The following is a 16,725-nucleotide window of genomic DNA, read 5'->3' on the forward strand; positions in this document are numbered from 1 at the left end:
ATCCTGACCAGCCTGGAGGCAGGAGGCACCCGATCATCATGTGGGCTGGGGGGGACGGCCCCTCAGGCCTGGGACCCACCGAGCTGTGGCAGGACACTCACCTCCGTGCTGCTTGCCCCCTTCTCCTCCTCCCCTCTGCCGCAGTGTCAGCACTGGGGGTGGGAGGCAGAGACATCGGTCACCTCGCACACACCCCAAGCCCCCAGGCCCTGCCACTTCCCCCACCCTGTGCCCAGGCCTCCCCTCTCTCCATCCCTGCTGCTGTACCAAGGACTGGCCCTGGGCACCCTCCCGCACCCATCTCCCTTCCTCCCTCTGTGCTGACCGCACCCAGACCTGGCTCCTGGCTGTGATCTCGATATACACAACAGGGACGGCTCCCAGCACACAGCGCCCAGGCCTGCAGTGCCCCTGCCCCGGCCCTGCCCACCTACGCACCCAGGGCGCTGGAGGGAGCTGCGGACAAGGCACTTTCTGAAGACACACTAGTCATTTCCCCTTCACTCCCCTCTTCCCTCCCAAGGCCTCCAGAGCTGGGAGGGACCCAGGGGTGCTGGCCCTCGACCCATCCTTCTCCCAACCTGCGAGACCCTTCCCAGGACCGGGAACAGAGTCCTGGCTCCAGCCGCCCTCAGCTCCCCTCTCTGACCCCATGCTCACAGCCTAACACTAGGAAAAGCATCATGCTTCCCGGGTCTAGGGCCACTAATGCTTCTGGACTCACTCATGGATTTGGACTACATTTGTCTGGGAACACGAAACCTTTCTTTAAAAACCAAAATGAAACTGAATTAAATAACCTAGGAAAAGCATCATACCATTCCCCCTGTGCTTTCTTTTTAAAACCAGAATTGGTCTTGCTTTTTGCCTCTGTCTCCCGAATGGGGTTCGTCTGGCACCCAATATTAGCCAGGCAGAGGGCCCTTGTCTGTGTGGAGATGTCTAGGTGCCCAGGGCCCTCTGCCTGGGTGCTGGCCTCCTTGGAGAGGGGCATCGTGGGGGTCTGTGTCCCCTCCTCAATCCCGGTGGACGGGGATTTGCTCCTGATTGCACGAGAAGCAGCTGGTCACAGATGGATCATGCACTGAATTCAAGTCCGACAGCCCCTAGCAAGGAAGTACTCCCCTACCTGCAAACACCGCTGCTCCCAGCGCCTCCAGCCTACCCTGTAGCTGGGACATTGCGTGCAACACCCCAGTTCCCCACAGGCCCCTGTGGGACCACCTCCTCGTCCCCTCCCTGTCCCCCACCCATCCCCGCAGGGCTGGCAAGCCCTCCCAGGCCATCCCTGCCTGTTGCACAAGCCCACCGCCCACCCCTCCCCACAGCCTCCTGAGACTTCATACAGCCTGGGGGCAATCCCCTCCCAAGTTGTGGCCCCCACGCTGCCTGAGCACAGGCCGAGAGGTGAGGGACTGGCACCCTGTGCAATAGGCATCATGGGTCATGCTGACCTGCCTGGAGGCAGAAGGGGCCCAGATCATGACCCAGTTGGTTCCCATCCACCTCATATTCTGGGGCTCACAAACTACCGGTACAAAAAGCACCATACCTCTCCCTGTGTCCAGCCACTTTGAGACACCGGCGAGCCTTGGTCTGCGTGCCGGTGTCTTTTGTAGCCGGGGGGTCAACCTGGCACCCCACATCCTCCACACAGAGGGCCCTGGTCTGGGTGCTGGCGTGCTCCTGCTCAAAGCCCTCTGTTTGGGTGCTGGCCTCCGAGGTAGCGGGCCGGGCAGTTTGGGTGCCCGAGTCCTCCGCCTGGTAGTGGCTAATGCTCCTGATTGCACAAAGACGAACTGGTCAGAAATGGGCCCTGGACTGAATTCATCCCCACCAGCACCAGACAAGGGGCAACTCCCGTACCTACACAAAGCACCACGTGCAACATCCCATAGCCTGCGCCAGAGCCCGCAAGCTACCCAGGAGAGCCCTGCACCTCACCCTCCCCTCCCTGACCTCCACTTACCCTGTCAAGGGTGGCAAGCACCCCTCTGCCACATCCATGGGGGGCTGATGGACATGAAAAAGCAAAATGGCAGTGAGAAGGAAAGGAAACTCTGGGGGAAAGCTGGGGGGCAGCAATCCCCAAAGCAGGGGAGGTCAGTGCAGCACACACACCTCACCCCACCGGTCCCACACTGTGACACCCATGAAGCTCACGTGGTGTCCAGCACCACACACACAAGCCCCCCATGCACAGAGCCAGGGCACCCCCCTGACCCCTGTACTGCAGGGCCTGGCACAGCAGGGGCAGCCTTGCCCTGTGCACACACACACACACACACCCCCGCCCACCTCCCCCCCCGGGGCAGGGGCATGCAGAGCGGCTCACCTTCGTGGGGCTTTTGTCCCCAGCTGGGCCCTGCTCCCCCTGGGCCTTGAGGGCCAGCAGCAGGCAGGTATTATACTGCTTCAGGTCCTCCACTTGGGCCTGCACGAGAATCACCCCAGCCCGTCACACCATGCCCACGGCTGCACCAAGCGTATCAGGCCTTGGCACCCAACAGCGGTATCTCCCTGGGCACCCATCGGCCCCCACCTCTCCCCCCACGCAATGTGTCAGGACTCTCTTCCCCGCTTTCACATCCCCTGCGATTTTACGCTGCCCGGCCAAGCTTGGCCTCAGCCTCTTCCCTCCCCTGCCCCACGGCCCTGCCGCCCTCTGCCCCCTGCAAACTCACCAGGAGCAGCTCCTCCCTTTGCCGAGCACTGGGGACACAAAACACATTTTCGGGCTCAGACAGACTGACAGCACCATCCCAGAAACCACCCTTCCCCAAGGACAGATGCACAGGAGAGCAGGGATGGCCCCAGGGCTTGTGCCCCGACCCCTGCACCGCACACCAGGATCAGTTAGCTCCCTGCCCAGCCCCACACCTACCGGGACAGGAGGACCGCCGTGTCCCGCTCCTGTTGGGCCAGCTGGGCCCTGAGCGCCGTCAGCTCCAGCTGCAGCAATCGAAACGGTGTGGGTTAGAGAGGTCTCACACCATGACCTGTATGTCTGTGCACGCAGCCAGCTCCTCCCCCAATCTGTCCCTCTGCCCCTGCATTTGCCCTCCATCCCCCAGCCCAGCCCCAGGCTTGTCCCTCTGGTCCACCCCTCCATGCAGGTGTCACCCAGCCCACTTGGGCTCCTCACAGCCCCCAGCCCAGCTCGGTCCCTCTCACCTGCTGCCGGCGGTGCCCGGTGAGGGGTTTGTCCTGCTGGGGAAGGAAAGAGCAGCTGGGGCGATGGACTCCCTTGGGCAGCGAATTCCCCATCTCCCCCGGGTGCAGGGCTGGCGGCCCCCAGAGCCCTGGGGCCGGGCAGGGCTCCTAGACCTGCACCCTGGGGATCCCTGGGCTGGGTGTTACCACCTGTCTCAGGGGAGTCCCCACCTCTCAGCTGAAGATCCCAGGTCCCCTGACACACAGATTTGGGAAGGACTGGGACTAGGATCGGGGGATGAACCCATGACCCCTCCTCTACTTTTGGAGGGCCCGTGGAGGTGGCAGGACAGGGAGACGCTCCCCTGGGGTCTCGTGTGCAGCGTGGGGCTGGCAGGGGCACGGGACATCGGGTGAGAGATCCCTGCCCCCCAGATCCTCCCCTCCTTCTCCCCCCCCCGCCCCGCAGCCCCTGGGCAGGGGAAAGACTCACGGCAGTGGAGGGGTGCGGCCACCTCTGGCCCCTGGCAGCGCCGCCCGGCACAGCTGGGACGGCCTCGCCCGCCCCTCCACCTGCCCCCACCGCTGCGCCTGCATCTGGTCGTGGTCCTGAGGGGAGACAAGGGGTCGCGCGTCAGCTGGGCCCACGCTGCTGCCAGGGCACGGGGCGACCAGCCCCTCCGAGACACGCGTGGGGGCAGCTGCCAGCAGTCCTGCGTGCCACGAGGGCACGGCCCTCCTCCACGGGGGTCGGGTGGCAGTCCCTCCAGGGAGCAGGTCTGGGAGAGACCCCAGGGACGTGGCTGGTCACCTGCGATGCAAATGGCCCTGGCAGGGGTTGGGTCGCAGGGGACAAGGGGCAGTAAGCCTGGGGAGGGGTCTCCAGGCCCCCAACAGACGTCTGTAGTGGGGGGGGTGGGAGTAGCTGGGCCAGCGCAGCCCCCTGGGAATGGAGGCGGAGGAGGGAGAGGGGCTGCCCTCATGCAGAGACCATGCCCCCTCCCCATGCAATCACACAAGCCCCTCCAGCTCAGGCTGCCCCAAACTCACCAGGTGCAGGGTCCCTCCTCTCCGCACCTTCCCCCAAGGAGGGCACGCACGGGGAAGCTTTAATTGGGGGCAGATTGCCCCTTGCCCACCTGTCCGCCTCCAGCGTGGCATCTGGTGCTGGGGGAGAAGAGGGCTGTGCATCAGGCTGCGGGGACTGAGCGCCCATGTGAGGATGGGGGTCCCAGAGCCCGTGTGGGCCCCACCGTGCAGGGGAGCAGAGGGCAGCAGGGCCATTGCAGGGAGACTCCCAGGGCAGGGGCTGCAGGGCAAGGACCTGGCCCAGAGTGTGGAGCCCGTGGGGGCCAGTCCTGTTCCCCTTCCCCTTCCCAGCCAGGGGTGCAGGGAGCTGGGGCTGTGCACATTGGCCCTGGGACAGCGTGGGCTTGGCCTGCCAGGGGAGCCCGGCCGAGAGGGGAGGCCACGCGGCCCTGAAGCCTCCCCTGCTGCCCATCCCCATTGCTCCCCCGGGGGCACGTGCCCGGTCTCACCCAGGGTGCTGGGGCGCAGGCGCACGGGGGGCAGCTTCTCCCGCCGCAGCATCTGCAAAGAAACACAGCCCTGAGCTGAGGGCAGGAAAGAGGAGACGCACGGCCGAGAGCAGGGGCGAGGCACGGGGCCGAGGGCTGGGCCCCGGCACGACCTGAGCCCTGCCGGCAACCTGCCATGTCTCCCCAAAGTCCCCACCACGGGCCCGTGCCGTGTCCCCAGCGCTGCCCCCACGGCTGAGCGAGAAAGGGCGCTCACGGCTCCAGCCAGCGCACGCTCCCGCTGCTCCGACTCCTCCCAACTACTACCTACCCTACTGCTACCTAAACTACTAAGGAACTAACTAATCAACAAACTATCTAACAAACTAACGAATAAATGAGGAAACTAACTAACAAACTAAACTAACGAACTAACCTAACGTACTAAACTAACTAAGCTAACAAACTAACAATATAAACTAATGGACTAAACAACTAAACTAACAGTCTAAACTAACACACTTACGATGTAGTGAACTAGCGAACAGCTAAGAGCTAAATCTGGGGCTCAGGAAAGACGAGGACGAGGAGCGAGGACGAGGGGCAGCCGGCTCTGGGGGGGTCACGAGAGCACTGGCAGGAGCCGGTAACCGACAGGGAAGCTGGGGATTGTGATGTCACTGGGCAGGAGCATCGTGTGGCCACGGCAACCAGGGGTCTCCCCCCGCCCCCACGGGCAAGGTGCTGAGTGCTGGGGCTGTGGGCGCCTTTGCTCTGGCCTGGCCCAGGGGTCTTCCCAGCCCGAGACGACCTTGCACCCTGAACTCTTTGGGCGCGTTCTCCGTCGTTCCCCGTGGGACCAGGCACAGGGACAGCCCTGGTCCAGGGGGCCTGGTTAAACAGGGGCCCCTGGGGCCGGATCCTCAGCCCCTCTCTGATCACATCACTGCCCTGTGGGGTCAGGGCACATCCCAGCAGTGCTCTCTGCTGCTCGTAGCAGTGACACATATACGTCCACAAATTCATGCACACACACACTCACCTCCAGTGACACTCGCGTGCACACACACCCAGCAGCGGCACGCAGGGACACACACAAAATACATGTGCGTCCCTCCCCATCTGCAAATCCAGAGTTATAAAGGCCTCCAAACCCTCCAGCCCTGCTTCTGTCAAGAGCCACATGACAGGCAGCTAGGGGCAGAGAAATATTAATTTTCTAAACTTTTTAGGGGCCCCGTGGGCCGGAAAGAAAGTCCTGGCAGGCTGCATCCCGCCCCCAGGCCACATTTGGCCCACCCCTATCCTAGAGAGTGCTACAGGAATCCTCTCCCCAAGAAAGGAGCACATGGAGAATTGTACTTACAGCAGCACTAACTCTCCCAGAACTCCTCTTTGGAAACCCTACTTCTTCTTGCCTAAAGCTAGGCTGTGAACATATGTACATTGAGAGCAGGGATTCCCAACTGGGCCCCACAGCACCCTGAAGCGCCTTCAGATCCTGTCAAGGGTGCCACCAGGAGCCAAGCAATGTTAGGATGGTTATGTGTGCAAACATGAGTCACAAATATTTCAAATAGGAATCCTTAGTGTTCAAACCATTCTGACCTCTTGTGGTCTTGCTGAGGTTTCTGCAGTAGGAATATCGCTCTATTGCTTTTCTGTAGCCAAAAATCAAATGAAAACTAAGAGCTGACATTGTCCAAGAGGTGCCTTGAGTCTATTGTGGGGTGCCTTGAGTATAAAAAGATGGAGAATCACTGGTTTAGAGTCCTTTCAAAAGAAGAGCATTTCAAAGGGTTTTTTAAACTTTTTATTCAGTTTTATCTGTGAGTTGACAATCTCTGGATCAGTTTCTGACTCATATATGATGTGTGGTTTTCTGGCTTTCACTAATCTACTCTAGATGTAAGCTAAGATCCCAAAGAATATTTCTTTTCTTAGTGTTTGTTATAATGTTTTGTGTGGTTTCATTTTGTTTTCAAGCAAAATGGTTCTGGCATTTCTCTGAACAAGGGTGGAGGAAAATAAATTGATTTTCAAATGTTAGAACAAGAATAAACATCACTGAGTCAATGGTTGACAGACTTCCCTACCAGTCTGTCAGCTCAGAGAATTGGTGCTTTGGATGCACCTGCAGACTGCCACCTGTGTGACTGGGATTTACCTGTCACTACCAACACAAGGGCAGAAAACCGCCCACTGCACCAGTGACCTCTGCTCAGTGTGGAGAGGTTTGGGCTTTTGGGACCACTCCTCTGTGTTCACCCTGGAAGGGCTCCTTCCCCAGCGTCTATCTTAGAAGCAACAGACAACTTTTTTTTAGGGATCCCAGTTTCCATATGCTCCTGTTACGCTCCCAGACCAGTCAGTCCCCCACACTGTAGCATTCTCTTGACATGAACAAATGTTGTCAGATCCGTCCACCTTGGCTGCCCCCTACACAGAGAGCAGCAGCTCCTGGACCCCACCGTGCTAGAGTTACCTCCCACAACAACCCCAACAAGTCAGGGACAGAGGGTGATACAGTTCCTTCTCCTCCCCCAAGACGGATTCTTCCCAGACAAAGCTGTTCACAGGACACAAGGAGAAGTGAGAATCCCAGGAAGGAGTCAGCCAGGCCTGTCCCACCCCAGCCACGTCTCAATGGCACTTAAGGGGTAGGGAACACAACCTTCCTCCTCCACTTAAAGCAGTGAGAGCAGATGTCAGAGGTCAGAAACGCTGGGGGTCACTTAGGAATCTTATTGTGGAGGCTAGAGGCAGACCATACGAGCCGTGAGTGCTACTTGAATACCAAGAGTTAAGAAAATAGCCCGAATGTGCATATTATGATGAGGGGGAGGTTCCCCATCTCCCTGCTCTGTGCTCTCTCACTCTCTCTTGCTTCCCAGCCCCTCTGTCTCATGACCGCCCAGTCCTAGATCTCCATGATCATACCATGCACAGACACACATAAAATATGTAAGTACCATATTTACCAAATCCAAAATTACTTCAAATTTAAGACGACCCCCAATAATTACATTCTGTATGTGAAAAATGATGATTTTCTTATAATTTTCTATGTATAGAATCTAATATTGGAAAGTCATTTTAAAAGCATCCCTCCCATTGCTGTTGCAGGGAAAGCAGTGCCCAGGGAGTCTTCTCGTGATGCAATCAGAAGCACATGATCCCAGAGCAAGAAGGGAATCTATTGGATGAATGAAGATAGGAAGAGAAGAGAGGGTTCTTCCTCTGACTGGGAGATACCTGGCGTAAGCGTCTAGCCTGAAGAAAGAAGAAATGCATTTGCTGATTTGATAAGAACGGTGCTAAAAGGAGTTTCAAACCTCGCCTTTTTTTCAAGCAGAATTTTTCCTGGCTTGTTTTTTACTGTTTGATATCAGGCCTGCTAGAACCTCACAGGTCCTTTCCCAAGTTATCTCGATTGCACCAATATACCACAAGCATCACTATTTTTCCAAATGCTAGATGAACTTTACAGCCGAGTCCCCCCCCACCCCTTGTGTCTGTACACGTTGCTAGATATCCACAAAACCTAGTCAGACTCAGACTGGTCCTTCCTATTGCAATGAGGTGACCATGACAATTAGAAGATCAGAACTTTGCCCTTCTCATTCTCTTGCTGAGATAAATACAGCAACTTTCAGATTGGATCCAGTAATTTGTCACTACAGCTTAGTCCCAACTGCAACAAAGAAGTAGAAGAACCTCTGCTCACTGGGACGAGGATAATTTGTCTACATGTGACATTTCTCCTTGACCTCACCAGTAAAGGACTGTCTTATATCCTGAACCATGTTAATAATGTATTTTCTCTGTATCTAATTTGCATCAACATGTACATTTGATTCTTCATCATTCTGCTACTATACTTCAGCTGCTCAGTGAAAAGTGATCTTACAGAAGCCTAGAAGGATTAAGAGGTCTAGCTAAGTTGGGTAGGAGTCTTAATAGCTATGAGGTATCAATTAGCATATAAATACACAGTATGTAAAATCAACATACAAAAGCCAAAATACATTGATTTTTCAAGAAAGGATCCCACTTATTTTCTTTGATTTTTATTGAACTGAGATTTAATTTAATCATCTACAGTTGCCATTTCTGTGTTGCATTAGCACAAAATGTCAAGGAAAGTGCTGAAACACCTCAACGGTAAGCCACATGCAAGCATTTGACAATTCAATGACCTCTAATCTTTCATTCTTGGTACATTCCCGTCTCGCATGACATCACCTGCTAGTACCTTTAGCACGATTGCAATGGTGCTGTGCAAGTGTCCATTCCCCATAAATTGTTGATTTCAGTACCTCAACATCTATTCAACAAGCAAATCCTCAAATCATTGGATCTCAGAGGTTTCTGGTGGAGTCTTCTTTGATCAAATATGCAAGGTTGCAGTCCTCCAATGTAGTGGTTTTCAAACTTCCTGAAGCCATAGAACCCTTTCATATCACTTCTGCCGTGGGACCTGTACCCGTAGGCCAGGTGAGCTAATGCAGAGCCAGGCAACCAGCCCGGTAATGGTGGCACACCACCTCCTGCACTCCACCAATACTCCCAGTCTCTTTGCAGAACCCTGATGACCATTACTGAACCCCAGTTTACTGTTATATTTTCAAAGGAAATATTAACTTGGTAGTTTAAAAAGTCTACATGTTTTATAAAAGCATTGGCAGCCGGAGTATGGTGCAAAAAAGTGGGGCACAGACCTATTCATGTAAAAAGCTCTGGCTTGCAGGGGCATCTGCTCCCCCAATCTGGGTTCCCATTAAAATTCAGGCCACTGAATATAATCCTGAATTGTAGTACTCCCTGCTATTCCAGTATGAGAAATTACTTGTCTGAAGACACTGCTATACAAGTCAGTCTCTCTCTCGCTCTCTGTGCATGCCTGTGTACGCGCACACGTGCGTAAGTGCGTGTGTAGACAAATATTTTCAGCATAGACAGTTATGGGCATAATGCACACAACCTCAGACAATTAGATATGTGCACGATTGCTCTTAGTAGAACTGGGACTTCTGGAAAGCAATCTGCAGGGATGTCATTACCAAATATGCTAACAATCTCCATCTTCAATGCTTGACAGGGAGGAAAAATTAAAGAAATAAATTGAAGCTATTCATCCTTTATTTAAATAATGCTTTTCCACTATTTGTTTGATTGTTCAGTCTCCTCTGTTCTGTTGTTGCACCCCTTGAACCACCCAGAGATCAAATGTGGGGCCATTATGGGCACGTCTACATGTCGCTGTACAGCGATGTTGCTAAAGCACAGCGCGGTATGGGTAGTTACTACACTGCGCATGCGGTGCATGCTTAGATTTTGCTTCTACAGCGCCGTAGCAGCATACTATACCCAGGGAATGTGCTGCTACGGCAACGTAGCTAGCACTCACATGTAGACATACATGATTGCTATGTTGCCACAGTGCACCAAATGGCAATGTAGCACATTGCTATGTCGCCGTAGGGCAACGTGTAGATGCACCCTAAGATTTCAAAGAAAATCACAACTCAGATAGACAATTCTCATCAGCATAGAAGTATGTCCTCTAGGGAGGCCACAAACACCCCACCCTTCTACCACATCACCACTTTCACAGCCACACTCCCCAGTTCTTTAGAGGTTTCAAAACTCAGAGAATAAAACAACCCATGTGAGATAGAAGATTAGATATCCAGATCCCAGCAGGTCAACTTCATGGAGCTCCTACGGTGAAGTTTCTGCTTCAGAAGAGTTCTCAGCCAGGGTCCATGCACAGGTGGCAGTGATCTCTTGATGCTGAAGGACATCTCATGACTGTAACCTCCACGGAAAACTCCTCTTGACCAAGCACTTCTATCTACAGCTTGCTCGCGCTCTCTCACTTTGCCTACTGTGTCCCATACATTTCTCATTTCTTCAGAAGAGCCTACAATCTTGCTGCTCTGCTCTGTGAAGAGGTACTCTGCACAGTACTAAGTCTGTGCTCTCGCAGTGTTCATTTTCTCCCATTTTGACAACACACACAGCACAATGCTCAAGATATAGGTAACGGAGCAGAAAACAAAAGCCACCCCAAGACCATCATGTGGTCTTATTAAACAGATACATTGCTTTTGGTACAATGCCACTTCTACATGAAAGCTTTCTTAATCTGATGGCTGTGCAGAGGTTTTCTTCAGGCAGGTCATATTAGAAGGAGGGCTCTAAAAGCAGGAGAAAGACAAGCACCTTAATATCAGACTGGTAGAGACAGACTGGGAAACATACTGAAAAGAACTGAAAGTCTTAAGGGACTGGAAGGACTAATAGATGAGAAGAGATTACAAGAATTCAATAGCTGAATCCTATCTTGATGTAACCTTATTGAGGTGTGTTGATTAGCCTAATACTTAGTGACTGGCTTAAGCTATGGCTAAGCAGAAACATGATGACTACAGGACTCTGGAGGGAGCAGCACTGTAGGTGATACACAGGAGTAGAAGTAGGGGAATAAAATCAACAAAGAGAAAACTAGTCTGAATATAAGTTGCAGTCAGCTATGGCACAGTCTAATATAACTAATATTCACCAAATATTTGCTTCCATATTTGTCATCAACAAAAGGGGGCGGTGATAGATCTACTTGGGGCATATGTCATTAACTGATAAAAATACAGGTTAATAAAACATAGGGAACAATCTCGCACTGGTCCTAGTGCATAGCTCAGCTATGGCCAAAATTATCTTGTCTTCTCTCATTCATCCATACTGGAAAACCAAATTTTGCTCTGGGCATACAGCTACCGTATTCTGTACAAAAATGAAGTTTATTTCCTCTTTGTTGGGAGTTTTTACCATCTATACTTTTCCCAGAGCCTGATGAAGGGACTTTGATCCCTTCAGCTTGCAGAAAAGGACAAATTTTTTGTGATTTCCCAGTTGGCCTAATAAAAGATATCATTTTGGAATCAAGAGTTCTAGTTTTTTGTATATGCTCATGAAGTCACTTGACATTTTACTTCCTTCATCTTTAATACTGTACTTTAAAACTCAATCACAGGGAAAAGCAACAGCATGCCATATCAAACTATAGTGTAAGTCACTTGAGAAACACAGGAGAGACCACTCTGTATGCATGAACAAAGTTCTAACCTAGAAACGTTTCCCTGTGCACAGTGATCATTCAGAGTAAGATTTCTCTCTGATAGATGCAAATAATAAAATGGCTGTTTGTCAGAGGCAAATGGAAATTGCAGTGCTTCCCCTGCAACTCACTCTGGCTCAAAAAGGTCTTTTTTATCTTGTGGATTAAAGATATCACCAGGGATCGGGTTTTCCATTTCCCATGGAAAAACAGAAAAAAATGCAGATTTTTCCTTTTAACCGAGAAAAACATGGATTTTTTTTTTTCATTTTAATGGAGAAACATATGGATTTTCCACTTTTGCAAAGAGCTCTCTGCAGGATGACAGAGTTCCAGCCTACGAGGGGCTGGGGGGAGTGGGAGGAGGACAGTCAGGCAGGGCGTACCATGTGCACGTGCACACGTACATATGCACATGGGTGCCAGGCAGTTTGAAGAGCAGGTCCCGCAGGCAAGTCTGGAGGGAGGGGTGTGGGAATTGAGGCCCCATAGTGAGGCAGGGAATGAGTTGGGTAGGGCTGGGGCTGCTGCCAGCTGAGGCAGTGTGTGGGGCTTGGGGCCTGGGGCCAGAATGTGCAGCCGCAGGGTCTGGGTGTGGAGCAGGATGGAGCTGCCGGCAACTCATCTGGGGGGGCAGGGGGAGGGCTGTCTTCCCACCGCTGCGCACACTCCTAAATGATCCAAGAACGGGAGCCAGGCAATTAACAATTATGATATCCCTCCCTGTTTGTTTGGACACTAATCGGCCAACCGTCAAAGAAAAATGCTTTGAAGCTATACAATTAAACTGTATAAGAACTAAGCAAATCTGCCAGCAAGGTGTGTGCAGGCCAAGACACCCTGCCACTAGCCGACACGTAAAGGATCCACACTTTGAGGCTGTACAAGAACTGCATCCTGTCTGCATTGGGTAAAGATCTCTGTGCAGCTAAGATAATACTAAGGACTAATAGCTAGGGGTGCACTGATAGAGATTTTTGGGGCCGGTACTGATAGCCGAGTTTTAAGGAGGCATATTGGCCGATAACGATTCAGTTTCTGATACAGCTGTGTGCAGCTGGTAAGTCTGTTGTGATGGAAGGGGAGCGGGGATGGAAGGGGCATAAGGAGGCAGATCAAGGCCCCTGTGGTGAGGGAGGAGTGGGGCTGGGGCAGAGACTGGAGCAAGTGCTGCCCAGCTGGAGCAGGGCAGGCGTGGGAGAGAGCCATAGCTCATCTGGGGGTGCAGCTCCCGCCACTGCATGCACTCTAGGAGGGCATGGGGGGGTGCCCCCAGATCAGCATGGGGCAGGGCAGGGTGGGCTGCAGCTGTGGGCTGGGGCCAGGGCTGCACTGGACTCTATTCAGGGTAGGCGGCAGCAGTGCTAGGAGGGAGGCTATGGGAGAGGGGGCTATAGCCCCCGCTAAATTTGCCACAGCCTTCCCGTATCCTTCTCCGAGTGCTGCCGCCTACCCCAAGTGCATCCCCAACCCAACCCCCCCAGCTGGGAAAAGCCCAGTTCAGTCCCAGCCTGCAGCTACAGCCCACCCCACCTGCACCCCACACAGATCTGGGGGTACACGCTCCCCCCCCTTCCAGGGCACACACAGTGGTGGGAGTCGCCCCCTGCCCCACCTTGTGCCCTCCAGATGAGCTGTGGCTGCATCCCGCAAACTCAACAGCGCATGAGTGGATAGAGCACTGAAGTCAAGTGTGCCAGGAACAATCTGTGAAGAAATCCCCTCCCCCTCACTCAGGTCAGCCCAGGTGACCCCTCTCCCTCCTTGCTTCTCTTGGATCAGGCTGGTCAATCAGGTGACCTGGCCAAATAAAATGCCTAGGGGGAGGGAGCTCTCTCTTCCTTCTGGTAGGCACCTGGAAACTACAAGCACGTACCCCAAGCAGCGGCCTGGTGATTTCCATAAGCAGAAACCTGGAAACCTGCCAGGAGTTATGAATTATGTACAGGCAAGTTGCATCTTAAAAGGGTTACTGGATACAGTCTCTGTAAAGACTCATGTTGCTTTTGTTTGCTCAAAATGTATTCTGACTTCCTTATCCAACCCCCTCCCCTCCTTGTAAAGGTGTTGAGTTACATCCTTAATTGCTGGGCATGGAGAGAGGGAAAAGCCTTCTACCCCCTGCCTGGCCAGCAAAGTTTTTCTTTTTCTTTTTCCCCCCTCAATTCTTCCTAATGCTATCTAGGGATGCTTTGGGCTGAAAGAAGCACCCCCAAGGTTTGCAGGGTCTGTGTGCCCTGGGCTGCACAGAGACGTGCCAGAAACCAGTGCCCAGGTGGTGGCAGTGTTCTCCTAGGCTTGTGGGGGTTTTCCAGGAAGCGGGACAGCCGACTGTAGGCTTCCCAAGGGAGACCCTTGAAGCGAGGTTTTGGGCCTGGCACAGTGAGGCAGGTGTCTCTGTGTAGTATTGCCCGCTACTGTGCCACCACACCATCCACTACAGGGTCTTTACCTCTTACAACGAGGAAGGTTTTGCTGATGGCACAACCCAATTCATTGGTGGCCAGCACCTCATATGCTCCTTCATCTTTTGTTGTGACACCTAAGATCACCAGGCAGCAAACACCGAAGTCATTTTTGCTGAAGAAAGTGGGGTCCTCCGAGAGGTTTTTGCCATCTTTATACCATGTGACCTTTGGCTTGGGGTGGCCAGTTACTGCACAGCTCATACGACAATCAAATCCAGTGGTTACCACATGGGGCTTCAGCTGCACAAGGAATCTTGGAGGCTGATTTTGATTCACACCCCTGTACTTCGGTAGTCGAACTTTGAATTCAGCTGTAAGAGACATAAAACCTACTCAGGGACTGATCCGTAAGTTTAAAGTCTGGGTGAAGGAATAGTCTCCACTTACAGCAATTAAATAACACTGACATGAAACTTCCAAGTTTGGGGCTTCTACAGGTCAAATGGGCTATCAAATGGGCTAAGATACCTAGCTCCTGCAGCCTCGTGCCTCCCAAGGTGGGCGAGGGAGGGCATGGCAACTGCCCACAGGTGGTGGCAGCAGTGTTCGCGTTGGAGGTGTGACAGTGGTGAGCGAGGACTGCCCACAGGTGGCTGTGGCGGTGTCGGCGGCGGGGGCAGGGGGTGGAAAGTACCAAGTGGTGATCGGCGACCGCCCACAGACGCCCCCAGCAGCATTGGCAGCGGTGGGCGAGGGGGGTGGCAAGTGCTGAATGGCAATAGGTGACCGCCCACAGACACCACTGGCAATGTCAGCAGTGGGGGGATGAGGTGGCAAGCGGCAACCGCCCGCAGCTGCCACCAGCAGCGGCCAATCTCAGTTGCCAATGTCCTGCTGGATTCCATCATTTCTTCTTAAGATTTTCCAGGTCCTCATCATTCAAGTTGACTCCTTGGTTTCTGCAAAATTTAAATCTCAGAGTTTTCTGGAAATTATTTCTCTTAGAAACTTTTATCATATGAGTGATATAAGTTGGTGGTAAGGTGGGAATGAAGAAGCCTAGCTGATCTGTAATCGTGCCAGTCCAGCAAGAGATGGACCTCCTTGGTCAATACAATTTTCTTAGGGTATTTCAGTGTACTCTTCTCCTGAGAGACTGCATACATAAAGGATTGGGACACAATGGTATTGTGTATATTGGGATCCATTCACAAAAGTGCACTGATAAAATTTTTAAAGCCTTTTTACCTTTTTCCTTTTGAATGCTCCAGGGCTGCACAGTTTCAGATGGATCACTGGATCCCATGTAATTTTTTGCCACAACCCTGAAGTAATACTCCAAGCCTGGGATGACTTTTGTGAGGGTAAACTTGTTAGTGTAGATCAGGTCACCCAACACTTGCCAGTGGCCATTTCTGGAGTCACATTTTATGACGGTATAGTAGAGGTTACTTTCCCGCTTCTCAGTTGGTGAGGGCTCCCATGTGATTGTAACTGTATTGGGGACATTCTCTTGTAACTGAATAGGACCAGGCGACTCTGGGATATCTGTAAGATGAAATCAAATATTGTCAGAGGAGCAGAAGAAAAAGGTACAGTTGAGTGATTATAACAATTCTGTAATCTTATCAAAATTATTAGGGGCAGACACTCTAAAAACTGTGGCTAGATAAACTTCATTAGAAGGGAAGTAATTCTGATCTTTTCCTAAATATGCAGGCCACACCACCTAACAAAGGAAAATTTGCCATTAAGACTCTCTCTTCTTATGGATCAAGGTAGATTATGAGCATTGGTACAGCTGTGTTTATATACAATGTTAAGGGTGTAATTAATAGTGCTATAATAATTATGATTGGACATTGCTATCTTGTTCTATTATTGACTGACGTTCACAGAGCATGGGTAGGACAACAGGGTCTATTACCTGACCCTCTCATGGAACATGGTTTCGTCTACATGGGTGCTATGGGTCAGATCACAGCCTATAATTTAATCAATCTCCTTCAATAATCCATAGGCCTGCCCTAGATGATCCCATGGACTAGAGTTTCATGGAAGATTGTAGTCTTCTTCCTTGACTGTAGTTCTTAACTCCATCAAAACTTGCAATGTTTGTTTTATTTAATACCTTCTCCCTTAGCATCTGTTCTACAGGTTACCTGTGACTTGGATCTGGAAGCTGAACAAGTCTCGTTTCCCCAACTCATTTTGGAGCAAAATGGAGTAGATCCCACTGTCTGAAAATTCAGCTGCTGGAATCACCAGTTGAGTGTGGCCCTGTTTGGTGGTTGTTATGGCCTTTCTGGGTAAAGAAAGCCCGTCCTTTAGCCAAGTCACCTCAGGAGCTGGAGATGCCTATTAAACAGGAACAGTATATGCAAACAATCAGTTTTTCCCTTTGCATTTGCATGTGGTACACCTCCAGCTTCCTCACTTTAGCTCCCAGATATGTTATTAGTCCTTTCTTGTTTCTTTGATTTTGTTGCCCCAAAGGCTACAGCCAACAAAAAATGTTGCCTTG

At 52.1% G+C, this 16,725-nt stretch overlaps 1 protein-coding gene and 1 long non-coding RNA gene across 3 annotated transcripts in view; both read right to left on the minus strand.

Annotated features, from left to right (window-relative positions):
• Positions 1-2,647: 2,647 nt before the first annotated feature.
• On the minus strand, positions 2,648-3,371 carry LOC109284338 (uncharacterized). Its single transcript, XR_009456499.1, has 3 exons — positions 3,175-3,371; positions 2,885-2,952; positions 2,648-2,712 (listed from the first exon to the last, which is right to left on the minus strand). It is a non-coding gene; the product is annotated as an uncharacterized LOC109284338 (long non-coding RNA).
• A 5,353-nt stretch (positions 3,372-8,724) lies between these two features.
• Positions 8,725-16,725, minus strand: part of IGFN1 (immunoglobulin like and fibronectin type III domain containing 1) — a 58,041-nt gene continuing 50,040 nt past the window's right edge. For both annotated transcript variants that reach the window (XM_059717340.1, XM_059717339.1), the window contains exons 21-24: positions 16,364-16,559; positions 15,450-15,749; positions 14,246-14,572; positions 8,725-10,873 (exon numbers count right to left, since the gene is read on the minus strand). In XM_059717340.1, the coding sequence (XP_059573323.1) occupies positions 10,860-10,873; positions 14,246-14,572; positions 15,450-15,749; positions 16,364-16,559 (837 nt within the window). In that variant the 3' untranslated portion in view covers positions 8,725-10,859. The remainder of the gene's footprint in view (positions 10,874-14,245; positions 14,573-15,449; positions 15,750-16,363; positions 16,560-16,725) is intronic.

Source organism: Alligator mississippiensis, chromosome 14 (genome assembly GCF_030867095.1).
Source record: "Alligator mississippiensis isolate rAllMis1 chromosome 14, rAllMis1, whole genome shotgun sequence".
NCBI classification, from domain to species: Eukaryota; Metazoa; Chordata; order Crocodylia; family Alligatoridae; genus Alligator; species Alligator mississippiensis.